Source organism: Camelus ferus, chromosome 13 (genome assembly GCF_009834535.1).
Source record: "Camelus ferus isolate YT-003-E chromosome 13, BCGSAC_Cfer_1.0, whole genome shotgun sequence".
NCBI lineage: Eukaryota > Metazoa > Chordata > Mammalia > Artiodactyla > Camelidae > Camelus > Camelus ferus.
Window position 1 is genome coordinate 33,171,406 of NC_045708.1, and position 14,962 is coordinate 33,186,367.

At 50.1% G+C, this 14,962-nt stretch overlaps 2 protein-coding genes across 2 annotated transcripts in view; one reads left to right on the top strand and one right to left on the bottom strand.

The window, feature by feature from the left end:
• The window catches only part of MAST2 (microtubule associated serine/threonine kinase 2), a 174,934-nt gene extending 169,816 nt beyond the window's left edge, over nt 1–5,118 (top strand). Inside the window, 8 exon segments of the mRNA XM_032494170.1 lie at nt 271–425; nt 619–902; nt 1,002–1,199; nt 1,812–2,038; nt 2,245–2,367; nt 2,778–2,914; nt 3,038–3,231; nt 3,538–5,118. Coding sequence (XP_032350061.1) covers nt 271–425; nt 619–902; nt 1,002–1,199; nt 1,812–2,038; nt 2,245–2,367; nt 2,778–2,914; nt 3,038–3,231; nt 3,538–5,060 — 2,841 coding nt within the window. The 3' untranslated portion in view covers nt 5,061–5,118.
• A 3,883-nt stretch (nt 5,119–9,001) lies between these two features.
• Nucleotides 9,002–14,962, bottom strand: part of LOC102505690 (phosphatidylinositol 3-kinase regulatory subunit gamma) — an 83,437-nt gene continuing 77,476 nt past the window's right edge. The window contains 1 exon segment of the mRNA XM_014553960.2: nt 9,002–12,777. Coding sequence (XP_014409446.1) covers nt 12,579–12,777 — 199 coding nt within the window. The 3' untranslated portion in view covers nt 9,002–12,578.

A 14,962-nucleotide genomic window follows, 5' to 3' on the forward strand; every position in this document is an offset into this window, starting at 1 on the left:
ATGGGGCTGCTTCTAGGGAAGGAGGAGAAAAGGGCTGGGCCTGCGTATGACAGATGCTTCTAGAATCACTCAGGGCCCTGACATACGAGTTGCCAGGGCAGAGGCCAGGTCAGACCCATGGAATAGCTGTTTCCTGGAATATTCAACTGGTACGTATGGGGGAGAAAAGAGGAAAGCCAGCTCATATGTGTGAGTTTCGGGTGCCGAGGATCCTTTTCGCTCCCGGGTGGTGTGGTCATTGGCGTCCTGGCAGGTCTTCTGTGCCGGCAGGTGTACAGCAGCATGGAGCGGCTCTCCCTGCTCGAGGAGCGCCGGACGCAGCCCCCCACCAAGCGCAGCCTGAGCGAGGAGAAGGAGGACCGCTCGGATGGCCTGGCAGGGCTGAGGGGCCGAGACCGAGGCTGGGTGATTGGTTCCCCGGAGATGTGAGCACCCAGAGCTCGGCCAGGGTGGGCAGCACAGACAGGCGGGAGGAAGGTGGTGGGGAGAGGCCGGCTCCTGGAGAGATGTCTGAGGGGAAAGGTTCTGGGACGGAGAACTCTGTGAGCCCCTGAGGAAGCCTGGGCTGGAGGAGGGAGGCTGCCTAGGCCAGCTCACCCCTGGGCTTGTGCCTCACAGCTTACGGAAGCGGCTGTCGGTGTCAGAGTCGTCCCACACGGAGAGTGACTCGAGCCCTCCACTGACTGTGCGACGCCACTGCTCAGGCCTCCTGGATGCACCTCGCTTCCCTGAGGGCACCGAGGAGGCCAGCGGCACCCCCAGGAGGCAGCAGCAGGAGGGCGCATGGCTTCTGACACCCCCGTCTGGAGAAAGGGGACCTGCGCCTGCCCCTGAACAGCTGGTGGAGCGGCGGCTGAAGCTGGATGCAGAGCCTTTTGGCCAGAGCGGTGCTTCCAGCCCAGGTGTGAACCAGCAGGTGCCCAGAGGGCCTAGGCTGGAGGACACAGCGGGGAGGGGAGGCTCAGCTGCACTGCAGGTCTCACTGCTCACTTGGCCCACAGCTGTGGAGACTCAAGGAGGCCGTGGGACCCCACAGCTGGCTGAGGGAGCCACAGCCAAGGCCATCAGTGACCTGGCGGTACGCAGGGCCCGCCACCGGCTGCTCTCTGGGGACTCTATAGAAAAGCGCACCGCTCGCCCCGTCAACAAAGTGATCAAGTCCGCCTCGGCCACAGCCCTGTCCCTCCTCATTCCTGTGGGTGAGGCCCCCCGGGGAACTAAGATAAAACCCACAGGAACAGCCTTGAAATCTCTGTGGGCCCGTGGCAGGGGGCTACACGTGCAGGTGTGTCTGTGTGTTGTGTGTTGAGCAGGTATCCGGGAGACAGTGTGTCACTGCAGCCCTGCAAGAGACTAGAAGTCTAATGGCATGCACTGGGGTCTGAGGTTGTGGGTGCGTGCACCGGAAGGCAGACAGCACTGTGTAACGAGTGTAGGCTCTGAGGCAGAGGGCTATATTCAGATCCTGTCTCCATCACTAAAGGGCCTTTGACCTTGAGGAAGTTGCATAACCCCTCTGAAACTCAAGTTCCTCACCAGAAAATGTGCATATTAATAATGGTAGCTCATAGGATAATTGTGACATTTAAACACATATGAAGAGCTTATGTGGTCCCTGATACATAGACGTAAACACACAGTAAACGCTGCCATCCCCTCACCTCCTGGGGCCTGTGCGGGTCTGGGCACATGAGAGGGCTTTGCTGCTCAGAGGCCGTGGGGAAGGCTCTGTGACTAGAGCTGTGTGGGGTCAACAGCCGAGACTGGGGCTGGGCTGGAGCACCACTAAGACCTGGCTTCTCCTTCTCCAGAGCACCACACCTGCTCTCCACTGGCCAGCCCCATGTCCCCACATTCCCAGTCGTCCAACCCGTCATCCAGGGACTCTTCTCCAAGCAGAGACTTCTTGCCAGCCCTCAGCAGCTCAAGGCCCCCCATCATCATCCACCGAGCTGGCAAGAAGTATGGCTTCACCCTGAGGGCCATCCGTGTCTACATGGGTGACTCAGACGTCTACACTGTGCACCACATGGTGTGGGTATGTCTGGCCATCTAGACCTATTGTCTCCCAGCTTCATTACTCCTCTTCCTTCCCATTACTCGGGCCTGTCTGTCCCTGCCCACATTACCCTCAGGGGGCAAAGAGTGGGAGGTGGGGGGTGGGGTCACAGCTTGATGAGCAGAACTAGGCCCAACACTTCATGCTCAGGCTCCAAGCTGAGGACTGTTGTTTCCCTGGGACAGCACGTGGAGGACGGAGGTCCAGCCAGTGATGCAGGGCTTCGTCAGGGGGACCTCATCACCCACGTCAATGGGGAGCCTGTGCACGGGCTGGTGCACACAGAGGTGGTGGAGCTAATCCTGAAGGTCAGTGCTGGGTGTGCCACCTGTCCCTGAATGACCCCAGCCTTGCTGGGTCTGTGACTGGCCATGGGGCAGTGGGTGAGTTGGATGCACTCACACGGCACATACACACACAACTTGGGTGTGGCCATAGCATAGGGTTTTCACTGGAAGGCAGCACCCTCACTGACCGAGGCCCCTGAGCTGTGGGCAGGACTGGAGGCATGTGAGTCTCTTCTCTGATGTCTGTAGCCCAAACCACTTGGGCTCCAGCTGGAGCCATTTCCTAATCTGAGGAGGGAAAACAGGTCTGTGGTTCAGATATGGTGAGGCAGGGGTAAAAGCTAGAGCTATAGGGTAGCCATGCCCAGAGAGAGGGGCAGGGGCAAGAATATGGCAGCTGCCTTATCCTGGGCTCATGTTCTTTTCCCCAGAGTGGAAACAAGGTGTCTATTTCAACAACTCCCCTGGAGAACACATCCATTAAAGTGGGGCCAGCTCGGAAGGGCAGCTACAAGGCTAAGATGGCCCGAAGGAGCAAGCGGAGCCGGGGCAAGGATGGGCAAGAAAGGTGAGCCAGATTCAGCTCTGAGCCACCTAGGTGCTAGTGTGTGCTGAGGACCATGGCCCTGGGCCCAGTGTGTCCTGTGCCCTGGGCACCAACTCAGACAGCCTTTGATTCTCATCTCTGCAGCAGAAAAAGGAGCTCCCTATTCCGGAAGATCACCAAGCAGGCCTCCCTGCTCCACACCAGCCGCAGCCTTTCTTCCCTTAACCGTTCTTTGTCATCAGGGGAGAGTGGGCCAGGCTCTCCCACACACAGCCACAGCCTTTCCCCCCGATCTCCCACTCAGGGCTACCGGGTGACCCCTGATGCTGTGCATTCAGGTACGAAGGGCTCCCTGCAGGTCACAGAGATAACCCCTGGGAGACAGGAAAGTCCTGGGCCCTTGTACTTCCCACTGGTCCCACGTTGAAGCTCCCATCCAACCACCCCCGAAAGTCCAGCAGTCTTGGGGAGGAGGTGACAGGGGCGGAGGGTGACTTCATTTCTGTAGCCTGGGCTCTGGTTCACTGATAGGGTGACCTTGATGATCCTGGGACATTCCAGGGCTAAGCCCTGTCTTGTACCTCAGTTACTTCTAAGAGCTAACTGCTCTGCCTCTGTCTGTGTGTCTGTCTGTCTGTGCATAGTGGGGGGGAATTCATCACAGAGCAGCTCCCCCAGCTCCAGCGTGCCCAGTTCTCCAGCCGGCTCCGGGCACGCACGGCCCAGCTCCCTGCACGGTCTGGCACCCAAGCTCCAGCGCCAGTACCGCTCTCCACGGCGCAAGTCAGCGGGCAGTATCCCGCTGTCACCCCTGGCCCACACCCCTTCTCCACCACCAGCAGCCTCACCCCAGCGTTCCCCATCACCCCTGTCTGGCCATGGAGCCCAGGCCTTCCCCACCAAGCTTCACTTGTCGCCTCCCTTAGGCCGGCAACTCTCCCGACCCAAGAGCGCGGAGCCACCCCGCTCACCACTACTTAAGAGGGTACAGTCAGCTGAGAAACTAGCGGCTGCACTTGCTGCTTCTGAGAAGAAGCTTGCCACTTCTCGGAAACATAGCCTTGACCTGCCCCACCCTGAGCTAAAGAAGGAACTGCCACCCAGGGAAGTCAGCCCTCTGGAGGTAGTTGGGACCAGGAGTGTGCTGTCTGGGAAGGGGGCGCTGCCGGGGAAGGGAGTGCTGCAGCCTGCTGCCTCGTGGGCCCTAGGCACCCTCCGCCAAGACCGGGCTGAACGGCGAGAGTCACTGCAGAAACAAGAAGCCATCCGAGAGGTCGACTCTTCTGAGGATGACACTGATGAGGGGCCTGAGAACAGTCAAGGTGTACAGGAGCCAAGCTTGGTACCTAACCCAGAAGTGGGCCAGGATCCACCCCTCAGAGGAGCCAGAGAGGGTGAGGAAGAGGATGCCTTCTTGCCCAGGGACCGCAGGAGCCAGGGCCCAGGGGACCCAGGCCTATTGACAGGGGTCACACTGGGATCTTCCAAAATGGAAGGCCCTAGTGTCCCCCAGAAGAGGCTTGGGATCCTACAGGCCTTTGAAGAGGCTGCTAGCCCCTCGTCATCAGCCCCCAGCCTGGGTAGGGCTGGACCCACAGACCCCATCCCCGCTGAAGGCTGCTGGAAGGCCCAGCACCTCCACACCCAGGCACTAACAGCACTTTGTCAGAGCTCTTCAGGACTCATCCCCACCAGTTGCTCCGCTGCCTCTACTTCTGGAGAGCTGGGCCCATGGTCCTGGAAATTCCTTATCAAGGGCCCTGAGAGGGCATCCCCAAGCAGAAGGGCAACAACAGAAGGTGGGCTGGCCAGCTCCCAGGATTTGGAAGCCACAACTTCAGTCCACCCTACAAACCTGTCTCCCAGACAGGAGGGGAAGTCATGGCCACCCAGTTCCCCTGGACTGGCCCATCCACTTTGTGAGGTTCCCAGCCAAAGCTGGCTATGGGAGCCTCAGTGTGCACAAAGAGAGAAAGAGGAGCCAGCCCTGGGCATCACCAAAGTGCCTGATGCCTCAGGTGACAGGAGGCAGGACGTTCCATGCAAAAGCTGCCCCCTCACCCAGGAGTCTGGGCCCAGCCTACTCCAGAAGGGCCGAGACCCAGGGGGCCCTCAGAAGCATCAGGACTTGGCATTGGCACCCGATGAGTTTTTAAAGCAAACATAGCAGTTGTTTGCCATTTCTTGCACTCAGACCTGTGTAATACACGCTCTTGGAAACCATCTTTAATGTGTCTTGCTTGCGTCTTTCCTTCAGTCAATACAAATGTAACTCAAGGTCCCGTGTTGCTGCTGAGGATAAGACAGTTTCCACTGTCACGGGAAAGGTACCTAAGCCAGCCAGGCTTCTCAGAGACTGTGACATCTGAGCTTGGACCTGGATACGTAGTAGTTTGCTAGGTTCCAGGAGTGGGGATTAGTGTGAGAAGGGCATGTCCAGGCAAAGAGTACAGCACTTACCACATACCTGATTTATTCACAGAACCGAAAATGATTCAAAGTGGAAATGGGTCCAGTGAGTTAGACGAGGGCCATATCTAATAACCTTCCAGGAGTTTAGACTTTCTGTAGGTAATGGGGAATCAGAGGAGGCCATGTAGCAACTAATATTCCTGCTTTATGGATAAGGGAACTCGGGTTTTCAGATATTAACATGCTCAAGGTCATACAGCTTGAGAAGAGCTAGGATTAGGATTTAGGTTTCTCTTACCTCCAGAACCCACATTTCTCTCCTAACTTAGAGTGCCTCTTACCCAGAAAATGAGCAAAAGAGGTAAAGGGACGTGAAGAGTTGAACTTGGGTATTTAATTTGAGGTGCTTGTAGGACATCCAGATGGTGACTGGGTGCATGGGTCTGGAACTCAGTAGGGAAATCTAGACTGAAGATAGAAATTTGAGAGCCATCAGTGTATCAATAGTAATACATTGAGGAGCACTAGCATTTAAAGCAAAGAACGAAGACTTAGAAGAAGCAACCATAAGAGTAAAACTCCAAGAGTACAGTTAAATGGAGAAGTTACTTGGTAAAATACTGAGAGGCCAGGTGAAGTGAAAATAGAGAACTACCTTCTGTATTAATCATAACTTCTTAATGTTTGTAGCCAGTGAGCCTGTCTTGGTCTATTGTCAGGTAAGCCTTGGTGCTGGAGACGGACATTGCTGAGGTGGGCAGCCCCCACTGGGTGGAACTGCCCTTGGTGGGTGGGTAGGTGATGTGGAAGGGAGGACAGGACACCTGGGGGACCATTGCTGGAGGAATCAGGCGATGGCATCACAGGAGCAGAGTAGGGTGGAGTGTCTCCATGGTGATGCAGGACTTGCCAAACTGTTCTCTTGCACTAATTGTCCCATGATCCAATGCCTAGGTCCAAAGGAGAGGTGTCCAGAGGCCTAGAGATGGAAATGCCTCTGGGCCACTGGCTGGGCATGTCATGCACCCTGCAGCTCTTCGTCACCCAGCATGGGGAAGGCTGTGGCCACCAGAGGGCGCGCCATCCCCATGGTGGCAAAGCCAACCAGCAGGATGTCTGGCTCCTCAGCCTTGCAGTCCCCTCTTGAACTCACTTCCTCCTTCCTTCAGTCACTGAAGGCAGATCCTTGGCCAGCCTGTACTGGACACTGGGACACAGGTAACTAACTAGTTTCCTGGGGGAGCCCCGTATGTATGTCAGGATCTGGTTGGAAGCACCATACTTAGGTGAAGGGGAGGGGCGGGCACATCTTGCAACGGTTCATGGGAGGGAGGAAGTGCCCCCCTAGGAGGTTGGGAGGAATAGGCACAGAGCTGCTAAGCACCCGGTAATGCTGGGCCACTGCCCCAGGTACCCAGTGGTGCTTCCTGTGAGAAACACTGCCAGATTAGCCTGACCAGAGCAAGGAGTGTCTACAGGGAAGTGGTAGAGTCAGATTTATGTTTTAGCAAGATCGGTGGCTGCAGTGTAGGGAGGCTCAAGTGGAGTAAGCAGACCAGAGGGAACATGATGTAGTGACCCATTATAGTGGTCTAAACTACGATGACAGCAGTGAGGAGGTTTTCCCAGAAGAGGGGGAAGTGTAGGCAGTTGGACACAGATCTGGCAGCCATCAGCAAGTACGTGGTAATTAAAGCCAGAGGATAGATGGGGATTGTACAGAGGACATGTGCAGAAGGAAAAAGGAAAAGGTCCAAGATACTGGGGTTAGTTGAGAGGAGAGAGTCAACTAAAGAGTAACTGAAGTAGGGGAAGAGATCCTGAACTTGGGAGAAGCCAGGCCATTTTAAGTATTTTTAAATTTACCATTAAGAGCAATTGAAAGTTATTTAATGGTTTTACACAAGTTCAGATTTGCATTTTAAAAAGATGACTCTGGTTGCTATAATGAAATGGGTTTGAGGGGGCAAGAATGAAAGAAGGGAGGCCTTTCAGGATTACGGTTAGAGATAGTGAAACTGAAGTTGGAGAGAAGAGATGTCTTTGATACTTAGAAAGTAAAGTTGATGTGGGTTGGTGGTAGGTTTTATGTAGACAGAAACCAAAAGTATCAAGAATGATGCCTGCATTTCTGACTTACATAACCAGTTGAATTATGTGTTTCCGTTCACTGAAATACGAAATAATGGAAGGGAACCAGGGCTGGGTAATGACCCTGCATTCAATATGCTGAATATGAGGTACCTCCCAATACAGGTGTGGGCAAGAAAAGCAAAGATGGATCTAACTGGCCTAGAGATAGTAGGTGAATTCATGGATGTGGATAAAGCTGTCAGGGAAAAAGGCTAAGTGAAAAGGTGGCCAGAGGAGTCCAGGAGAATGCAAAGGAGCAGTCAGAGGTGTAGGAGGAGACTAGGTGAGTGAGTCAGGGAGTCCGTGGCAGTCTTTTTGTGGAGAAGAGCAGTCACAGTGCTGGTTACTGAAAACATCAAGGGGAGCAGCTTCAGGCAGTGGTGGGGCCTGTACTGAAATGCTTGGGAGGTAAGGAAATACAAACTTTATGGTTTTTCCAAAGGGCTTGGCTTTGAAGAAAGGATTGAGTAGAGATTGGGCAGGTGGAGTGAGACATCCAACCACGTTCCAATGTCAGCGGACCATCCAGTTGAGTGGAGACTATAGTCAAAAAACTCACAGAAGGTGGGAGAAAATAGGATCCAAAACGCTCGTGGACGGGAAGACTGGCTTCTGGTTGGAAGAGGGCTACCTTTTGAAATTTAACAGGTGAGAGGGAGAGGAGTTATGTGAATACAGGGCAGTTTTAGGTTTGGTGACAGAAAGATAAGGGAATTCATAGCCAAACATATGTTTTCTCTGTAAAGTAAAACATGTAGTACCTATGGGGACACCCAGAGCCTCAGTGGAGACACCCAGCCAGGTGGCATTCAGGAGAGAGGAATGGGCTGAGATAAGCGTTTGAGCATCCCATGCAGAGTGGAGACAACTCTTGGGATTAGGGGACATTATCTATGCTTCCTAACAGTGGCCTTGGGGGTGCTATGCAGCTAAAGTACAGTGGAGAGGAAGAGCGTAAGCAAGGTCATTTAGAACAATAGGTTATTGGCCTCCAGTCTGATTTGTAAGTCCGTGCACACATGGGTGGGGCCTGAACCACCAGGATGAGAACCACTATGCCCTGTGCCCACAGGGGTGGTCACGTTTGCTGATTATGTTCCCAACACCTGGGAACCTCAACGAAAGTGCTGTGGCTGGAGGGTGACGAGGGCCTGGGGCAACAAGAGGACGGACCATAAGCCTGAGCCCACTTCCCTTACTGCCACAACAGAATGTGCAAACACATTTCTAGGCAGACAGATGTGATGAGATTCAATAAACTGAGCTTTCTAATAGGAATGGGGTGAGGAGGAAACAGCTCTCAGATTTAACTGCCTCAGGATTATCGTTTCTGAGTCTCCCTGTGTTGTGTGTTGGTGGATAGGATGCTGGCACCATGCGTGACAGGGTTGGCTTCCTCTTCTCCAGGGGCAGAAAAGAGCCTCTAATGGCCCCAATTCAGCCCCAGGACTGAGCTTTTGGTGCTTTGGGAGTTTCAGGACTTTTCAACACCCAACTCCTCTTCCTTCTGCACCCCACCCCCGACCCGCAGCCCAGCCCTCCAAAGCATGAGGACAAAAAAAGTGCTTTATTGCAATGTCTTTATTGCATTACTGGAGCAAGTTGGCCAGACTGTCCCCTCTTGGGGAAGGTAAAAAACAAAAAGACCAAAGAGTATTTCCCCTCACCTTCCCCCCACCCTCCCCCACAACTGCACAGCAATGTCTGAACACATCTGGTGACAAGAACAATTTGCAAAAGTAGTCTAGGAACTACATTATGAACTGTCCCAACACAAGACATATAGTTGGCTTCCTTGTGAATCAGATATTTTACGTAACTACATGAATTTTTTTGACTACATCAAAGACAACAGAAGAATAGGTTTTTCACGAGTAACAACAGGGCACCAAAGTCACATGCTGGAATTTTTAAGGAAACAAGGTTGTCACAAGTGGCTAGAGCGAGAGCAAGGCTGAGCAATTGATAGCAGAGGGCCCAGCCAGGTCCCCATCTGGACCCTCTGCTTTGAGGCCACTGAAGCCTCACAGAGACCTACTGTGGAGTCTTAACTGGCAACAGAAACCACCTTGAAAAACCAGGAATTTTCCAGATGCAGTTCTTGGCCGAAGAGGACCATGAGGCTGGTTCCTTGCCGCAAGAAGAGGAGACCCATGGAAGACGCCACATTGGCACTCAAAGCTTCTTCGAAGCACATGAGGTCCAAAGTAAGTGGAAGGTCTCATCAGGGCTTGGAGACGGGGTAGGGGTGTTATTGGGAAGTCCTCAACCTTGGCCAAATCAGTGGTGGGGACACAGCTAGCCTATACAGGCCTGAGCCATGGCCAAGGTTTAACATCTATGGCCAGATGGAGACAGAGCATTGTTCTGTGAAGAAAGCTCAACCTGGAAAAGATAGGCCTAGGACCGGTGTCCACCCAGCTCCAAGCTACTTCCATGTTGGTGGTCAGCTTCTCTAGCCAGGAAAACAATGAGCCCCTCTAGTCTTGGTCTGTCCCTTTACCTGCCTCAGTGAGGCTGCAGTTAAGATGCCAAGAGAGAATCCCAGGGCCCAGATTACAGAATAGGACACAGAGCTAGATTCTGACGAAGGAGGCCAAGACTCACTGCCAAGACTGGAGTAAAGGAGCTGCAGGATACCCCTCCAAGTGGTTAGTAGACTGGTCCCCATACCATTTCCACTGGCTCAGGATCAAGCAAATCATGGGGCAACTAGTCAGAAAAGACACTTTCCAACTTCTCAAATGATCCCTAGGTCTTAGTTCCCACAAAACAACAAATTCAAGAATGAAAAACAGGAAAGAAACATAAAAGTAAAGGAATGTAGGACTTAAGAGTAGCCCTTCTCCACAAGCCAGCCCCAGTGCGGATGGCAGACGGTGCTCGTTCTTTCCCTCCACACCCTCAATGCCTGCTTGCCACAGCAACACCCAGCTCAACGTTACAGGCGTGTGTCCTCATTCTCATTTTCACTTATTTTAAAAGAGACATTCAGAACACACTAAATTTTAGTACCAGAAAAGGGATTCCTCGCACCCAATCTTGAGCATCTAGCTGCTTAAGCAGGTTCAACACCAGGTGCAAAGCCGTCAGGTGTTCCTAGTAGCAATCAGTCTGGCATCATTCAGAAAAATGTTCAACATTTCAACCTGGCAATTTGGGGAAGGGATATCCAGCTGGCTGAATATCAATTAAGGACTTAGGAACGAACAGTGACGCTGGAGGGGGATTCATTTGTCTGCCTCAATCCTGAAACTGCAATGTAACCAAGGAAAAGCCAAAGATATGCCCCGTCCCTTCCTAGTCTCAGGGTTAGTAACTCGGGAGGTTTTTCCCCAATTTTTTAAATCTACAACTATTTCTATGTCATGGTCCATTCTAGACCCTGTCACCAAGATAAGTGCTCAGGGAAAGCAAAATGTGTTTCTTTCATCCCCCAAACGAGAGCTTTCCCAGCTGTAAACCTTATTGGCTTCTCTAGCTCAGCCAGGATGCCTGACTGCACCGCTTTGGGCTCAAAACAGCTGACTCACCCTGAGCCTATTATGGTTCTAGGATTGGCTCAGAGGCAGCTGGACTCTATTTGTCAAATGAGTGTTGACTGATGGGGGTGGGGCATAACGGAGGTAGGAGTAGATACTGCCTCCAACTCCATTCGCCTAGCTTCACTCAGCTGGAAGGCTTAAACTACATGGAGCAGAAGATTCCTGGCCTAAAATCAGGGCCACTGGAGCATGAGGACAGTCTGTGCACATCATCTTAATGGCAGGATCACAAAAAAAGGCAAAGAGAAAAGCTTCCAAATGGCTTCAACTAACAGTCTAAACTCCAAGCCATCATTTCCTTTCCTTGCAAAAGTTTCAAAAACCACTGTATGGAAGCACGTGGGTAATGCGGTGTGACCCCTGCCCTGGACACCAGAGCCCCTGGGTCTGTGATTTACTGAAGTCCCTGGCCACACTCTGGCTCCCTTCCAGCTACAGCCTTAGCCACCTACGGCTCCCCTGGGCCCTACCCAGAAACGACAGGAGATGATGGGAAATTAAACCATCTTGACTATTTTTGCAGGGCCTTTAAACTTGGGGAAGCACATATAAGAATGTTGTTCTATGTCATTATTTGGTATATCAAGCCATCTAAAAGCACTGGATTGCACCTTTTCTTTACTCATACAAACAAGTTACAAAGGTTTCAAACAACAGATCATTCTTTAGGCTATGGAAACACCACACAAGCACCAACTTCATTTTATGATTCAAAGCTCACCAGCCCACAAAAAGAACACTAGTCCTTATCTCCGAGAAACAAGGGCAGGGCAAAAGGAGTTACACTGACCAATTTTAGTGTTTGCTAAAACTAACATTCTAATTTCCTTTTATTTTCAAGTTTTGGTACAGAAGTGAGCATTCAGATACTAGTGCCACCTTGTTCCATCAGACCTTAGTCTGGCAACAATCACTGTTTTGCTGGGATCAATTTGGTTTCTAAACATAATGCTTCTTTAGAGGCAGGAGCTACTGAGATGCTGATGCCTAAATTACGTTGGTTAAGAAATTAAGTACCTTCGGTTGAAAGTTTTTTAATCCCCCTGACTAAGATTCTTTAAATGAAGTCCCAAGCCTCCCCATTTTCCTTTGGTTGTCTTTTTTACCAGATGCCATTCTACCACAGAACCGAATCTGCCTTCTTTTGGGGAGGACGTTAGGAGAGACTGCCAGATCAAAACAGAGCTCCCGACAGAGCCCCGGCCCACCACACTCCCCAAGGAACACGACCTCTCAGGAAAGAGGACATGGACTCTTCAGAGGCTTCCAGACACAACCCCCACCCCCATCAGGCCTAATGTGTTCTGTAGAGGGTGCTTGGCTAAACTGAAACAAAAACCCCAATGAAACAGGCTTTCAAAAAAAACCGCTTCTGCTTCCAGCTCCCTATGTCAGCGCAGCGGCCCGGCTGAGTCCCAGAGAGCCTCAGGCCCCTGGCGCCCCGTCCTGGCCGGCTGCTGCTCGGCCTCTCCACTTCACATTCACAGAATCACTTCTTGTGCAAAACAAGCAGTCTATGTAGAAAGAATGCCCTCATAGTCTAATAAAAACTGTAGAAAAGACGCTAGAGAGCCACCTCTCTTCCCACTCCCTCTTTATCTGCAGAGCGAGGGCATCTGTGCGTGGACGGGGTAGGCCAGCCTGACGTTGAGGGAGTCGTTGTGCTGGACCAGGGACGTGTGCTGGTAGTGCAGCACCAGCTCCTTCAGAGAGCCGTACAGGTTGTAGGGCTCCGCGAAGCCGTAGCCGCGAGCAGTGCTGTAGATCACACAGTGCTTCACTTCCCCGTCGGCGCTGCAACAACACAACACACACGCACAGGGGTTAAGGTGGAGGGCGGCAGACGCATGGACCCCATGTTCTGCAAAAGAGAAGCAGAAGTCTCCTGGCGACCAAAGCTCATATATGTCCCATCCCTGTGTCCCCCCACCCCTTACAGACTTTTAGACTCGTCACAGGGATATGCTTCATCTCCCACCAAAACCTGGTGGAGCTAAAATGGATGACTGTGTTTTAATCACTCAGCTCTGGGTCTTCATTAGGCAGAAGGCACTGGAGAGGGGCAGAACAAACCAAAAAAAAAGTTTTTAAGTGTACAAATCAGTGGTTTTTAGAACATTCACAAGCTTGTGCAACAATCACCACTATTTAATTCCAGAATATTTTCGTCGCTCTAAAAAGAAACAAGGTACCCGTTAACAGTCCCTCCCCCTAGACCCTGGCAACAACTAACCTACTTCCTGTCTCAACGGTCTATTCTGGGCATTTCACACACATGGAATCATACAGGATCCATCTTTTCCGTCTGGCTTCTTTCACTTAGCACACCATTTTCAAAGTTCTTCTGTGTGGAGGCATGTACTGATACTTTATTTCTTCTCACCACTGAGTAACAATATTCCATTGTATGGGTATACCACAATTTAGTTATCCATTCATCAACTGATGGACACTTGGGTTGTTTCCAGTTTTTGGCTATGATGAATAATGCTACTCTGAATATTTATAAACAAGTTTTTGTATGGACACATGGTTTCAGTTCTCTTGGATGTGTATCTAGGTGTGGAACTGCTGAGTCATATGGTAAAATGGTTTAACTTTTTGAGAAACTGCCAAACTGTTTTCTGAAGTGGCTGCACCATTTTAAATTCCTGCCAGTGGTGTTTAGAGGATTCCAATTTTTCCACATTCTTGGCCACACTTACTATTGTCCATCTTTTTGGATTATAGTCATCCTTCTGGTATCTCATTGTGGTTCTGATTTAGAGTTCCCTAATGACTAATGATGTTGAGCATCTTTTCATATGCTTATTGACCATTTACATATCTTCTTTAAGCAAATGTCTATTTGAATCCTTTGCCCATTTTTAAATTGCCTTTTTATTGTTAAGAGTTCTTTATGTATTAAACACTAGTAGCTTAGATATTTGATTGCAAATATTTTCTCCCATTCTGGAGGTTGCCTTTTCACTTTTTTTATAGTGTCCTTTGATGCAGACAAGTCTTTGGGACAAGTAAGTCCAATTTATCTATTTTTTATTCTGTCATTTGTGCTTTTCATGTGTAAAAGAATGCTGCCTAGTCCAAAGTCACAAAGATTTATGCCTATGTTTTCTCTAAGTATTTTATCTTTTAGCTCTTATGTTAGTTCTATGATACATTTTGAGTTAATTTTTTATATATGGTGTGAGGTAGGGGTCTAACCTCATTCTTTTGCATGTGGCTCACCAGCTGTCCCAGCACCATGTGTCAAAATAACTATTTTTTTCCTCATTGAATGGTCTTGAGACCCTTGCTGAAAACCAACTAACTGTAAATGTAAAGGTTTATTTCTTGGCTCTCAATTCTATTCATTGATCTACATGTTTAATCTATGTCAGTACCTCACAATTTTGATTACTAGCTTGCTTGGAAGTTTTTTCACTGGGAGGTATATTTCAACTTTTTTCTGTTCTTTCAAGATTATTTTAGCTGTTCTGGATCCCTTGCATTTTTATATGAATTTTAGGATCATCCTGTCAATTTTTGTAAAAAGCCAGCTGGAATTTTTGATAGGGATTACACCAAACATGTAGATCAATTTGGGAAGTGCTAACATCTTAACATTAAGTCTTTTGATCCATGAACACAGAATGTCTTTCCACTTATTTAGGTTTTCTTTAAGTTCTTTCAGTGATATTTCACAGTTTTCACTGTAGCTCTTGTACTTCTTTTATTTTAAACCTAAAATTTTAAAATCATTTTTATGCTATTATAAATAGCATGTGTTCTTCATCTCATTTTCAGATTGTTTATTGCTAGTACATAGAAATACAACTGATTTTTGTATCCTAATCTTCTAACCTGCAACCTTGCTGAACTCATTTACTAGCTCTAATAGTTTACTTCCTCCTTTCCAATCTGGATGCCTTTTATATCTTTTTCTTGCCTAAATGCCCTAGCCAGAACCTTCTGTACAATGATTAGAAGTGGTGAGGGC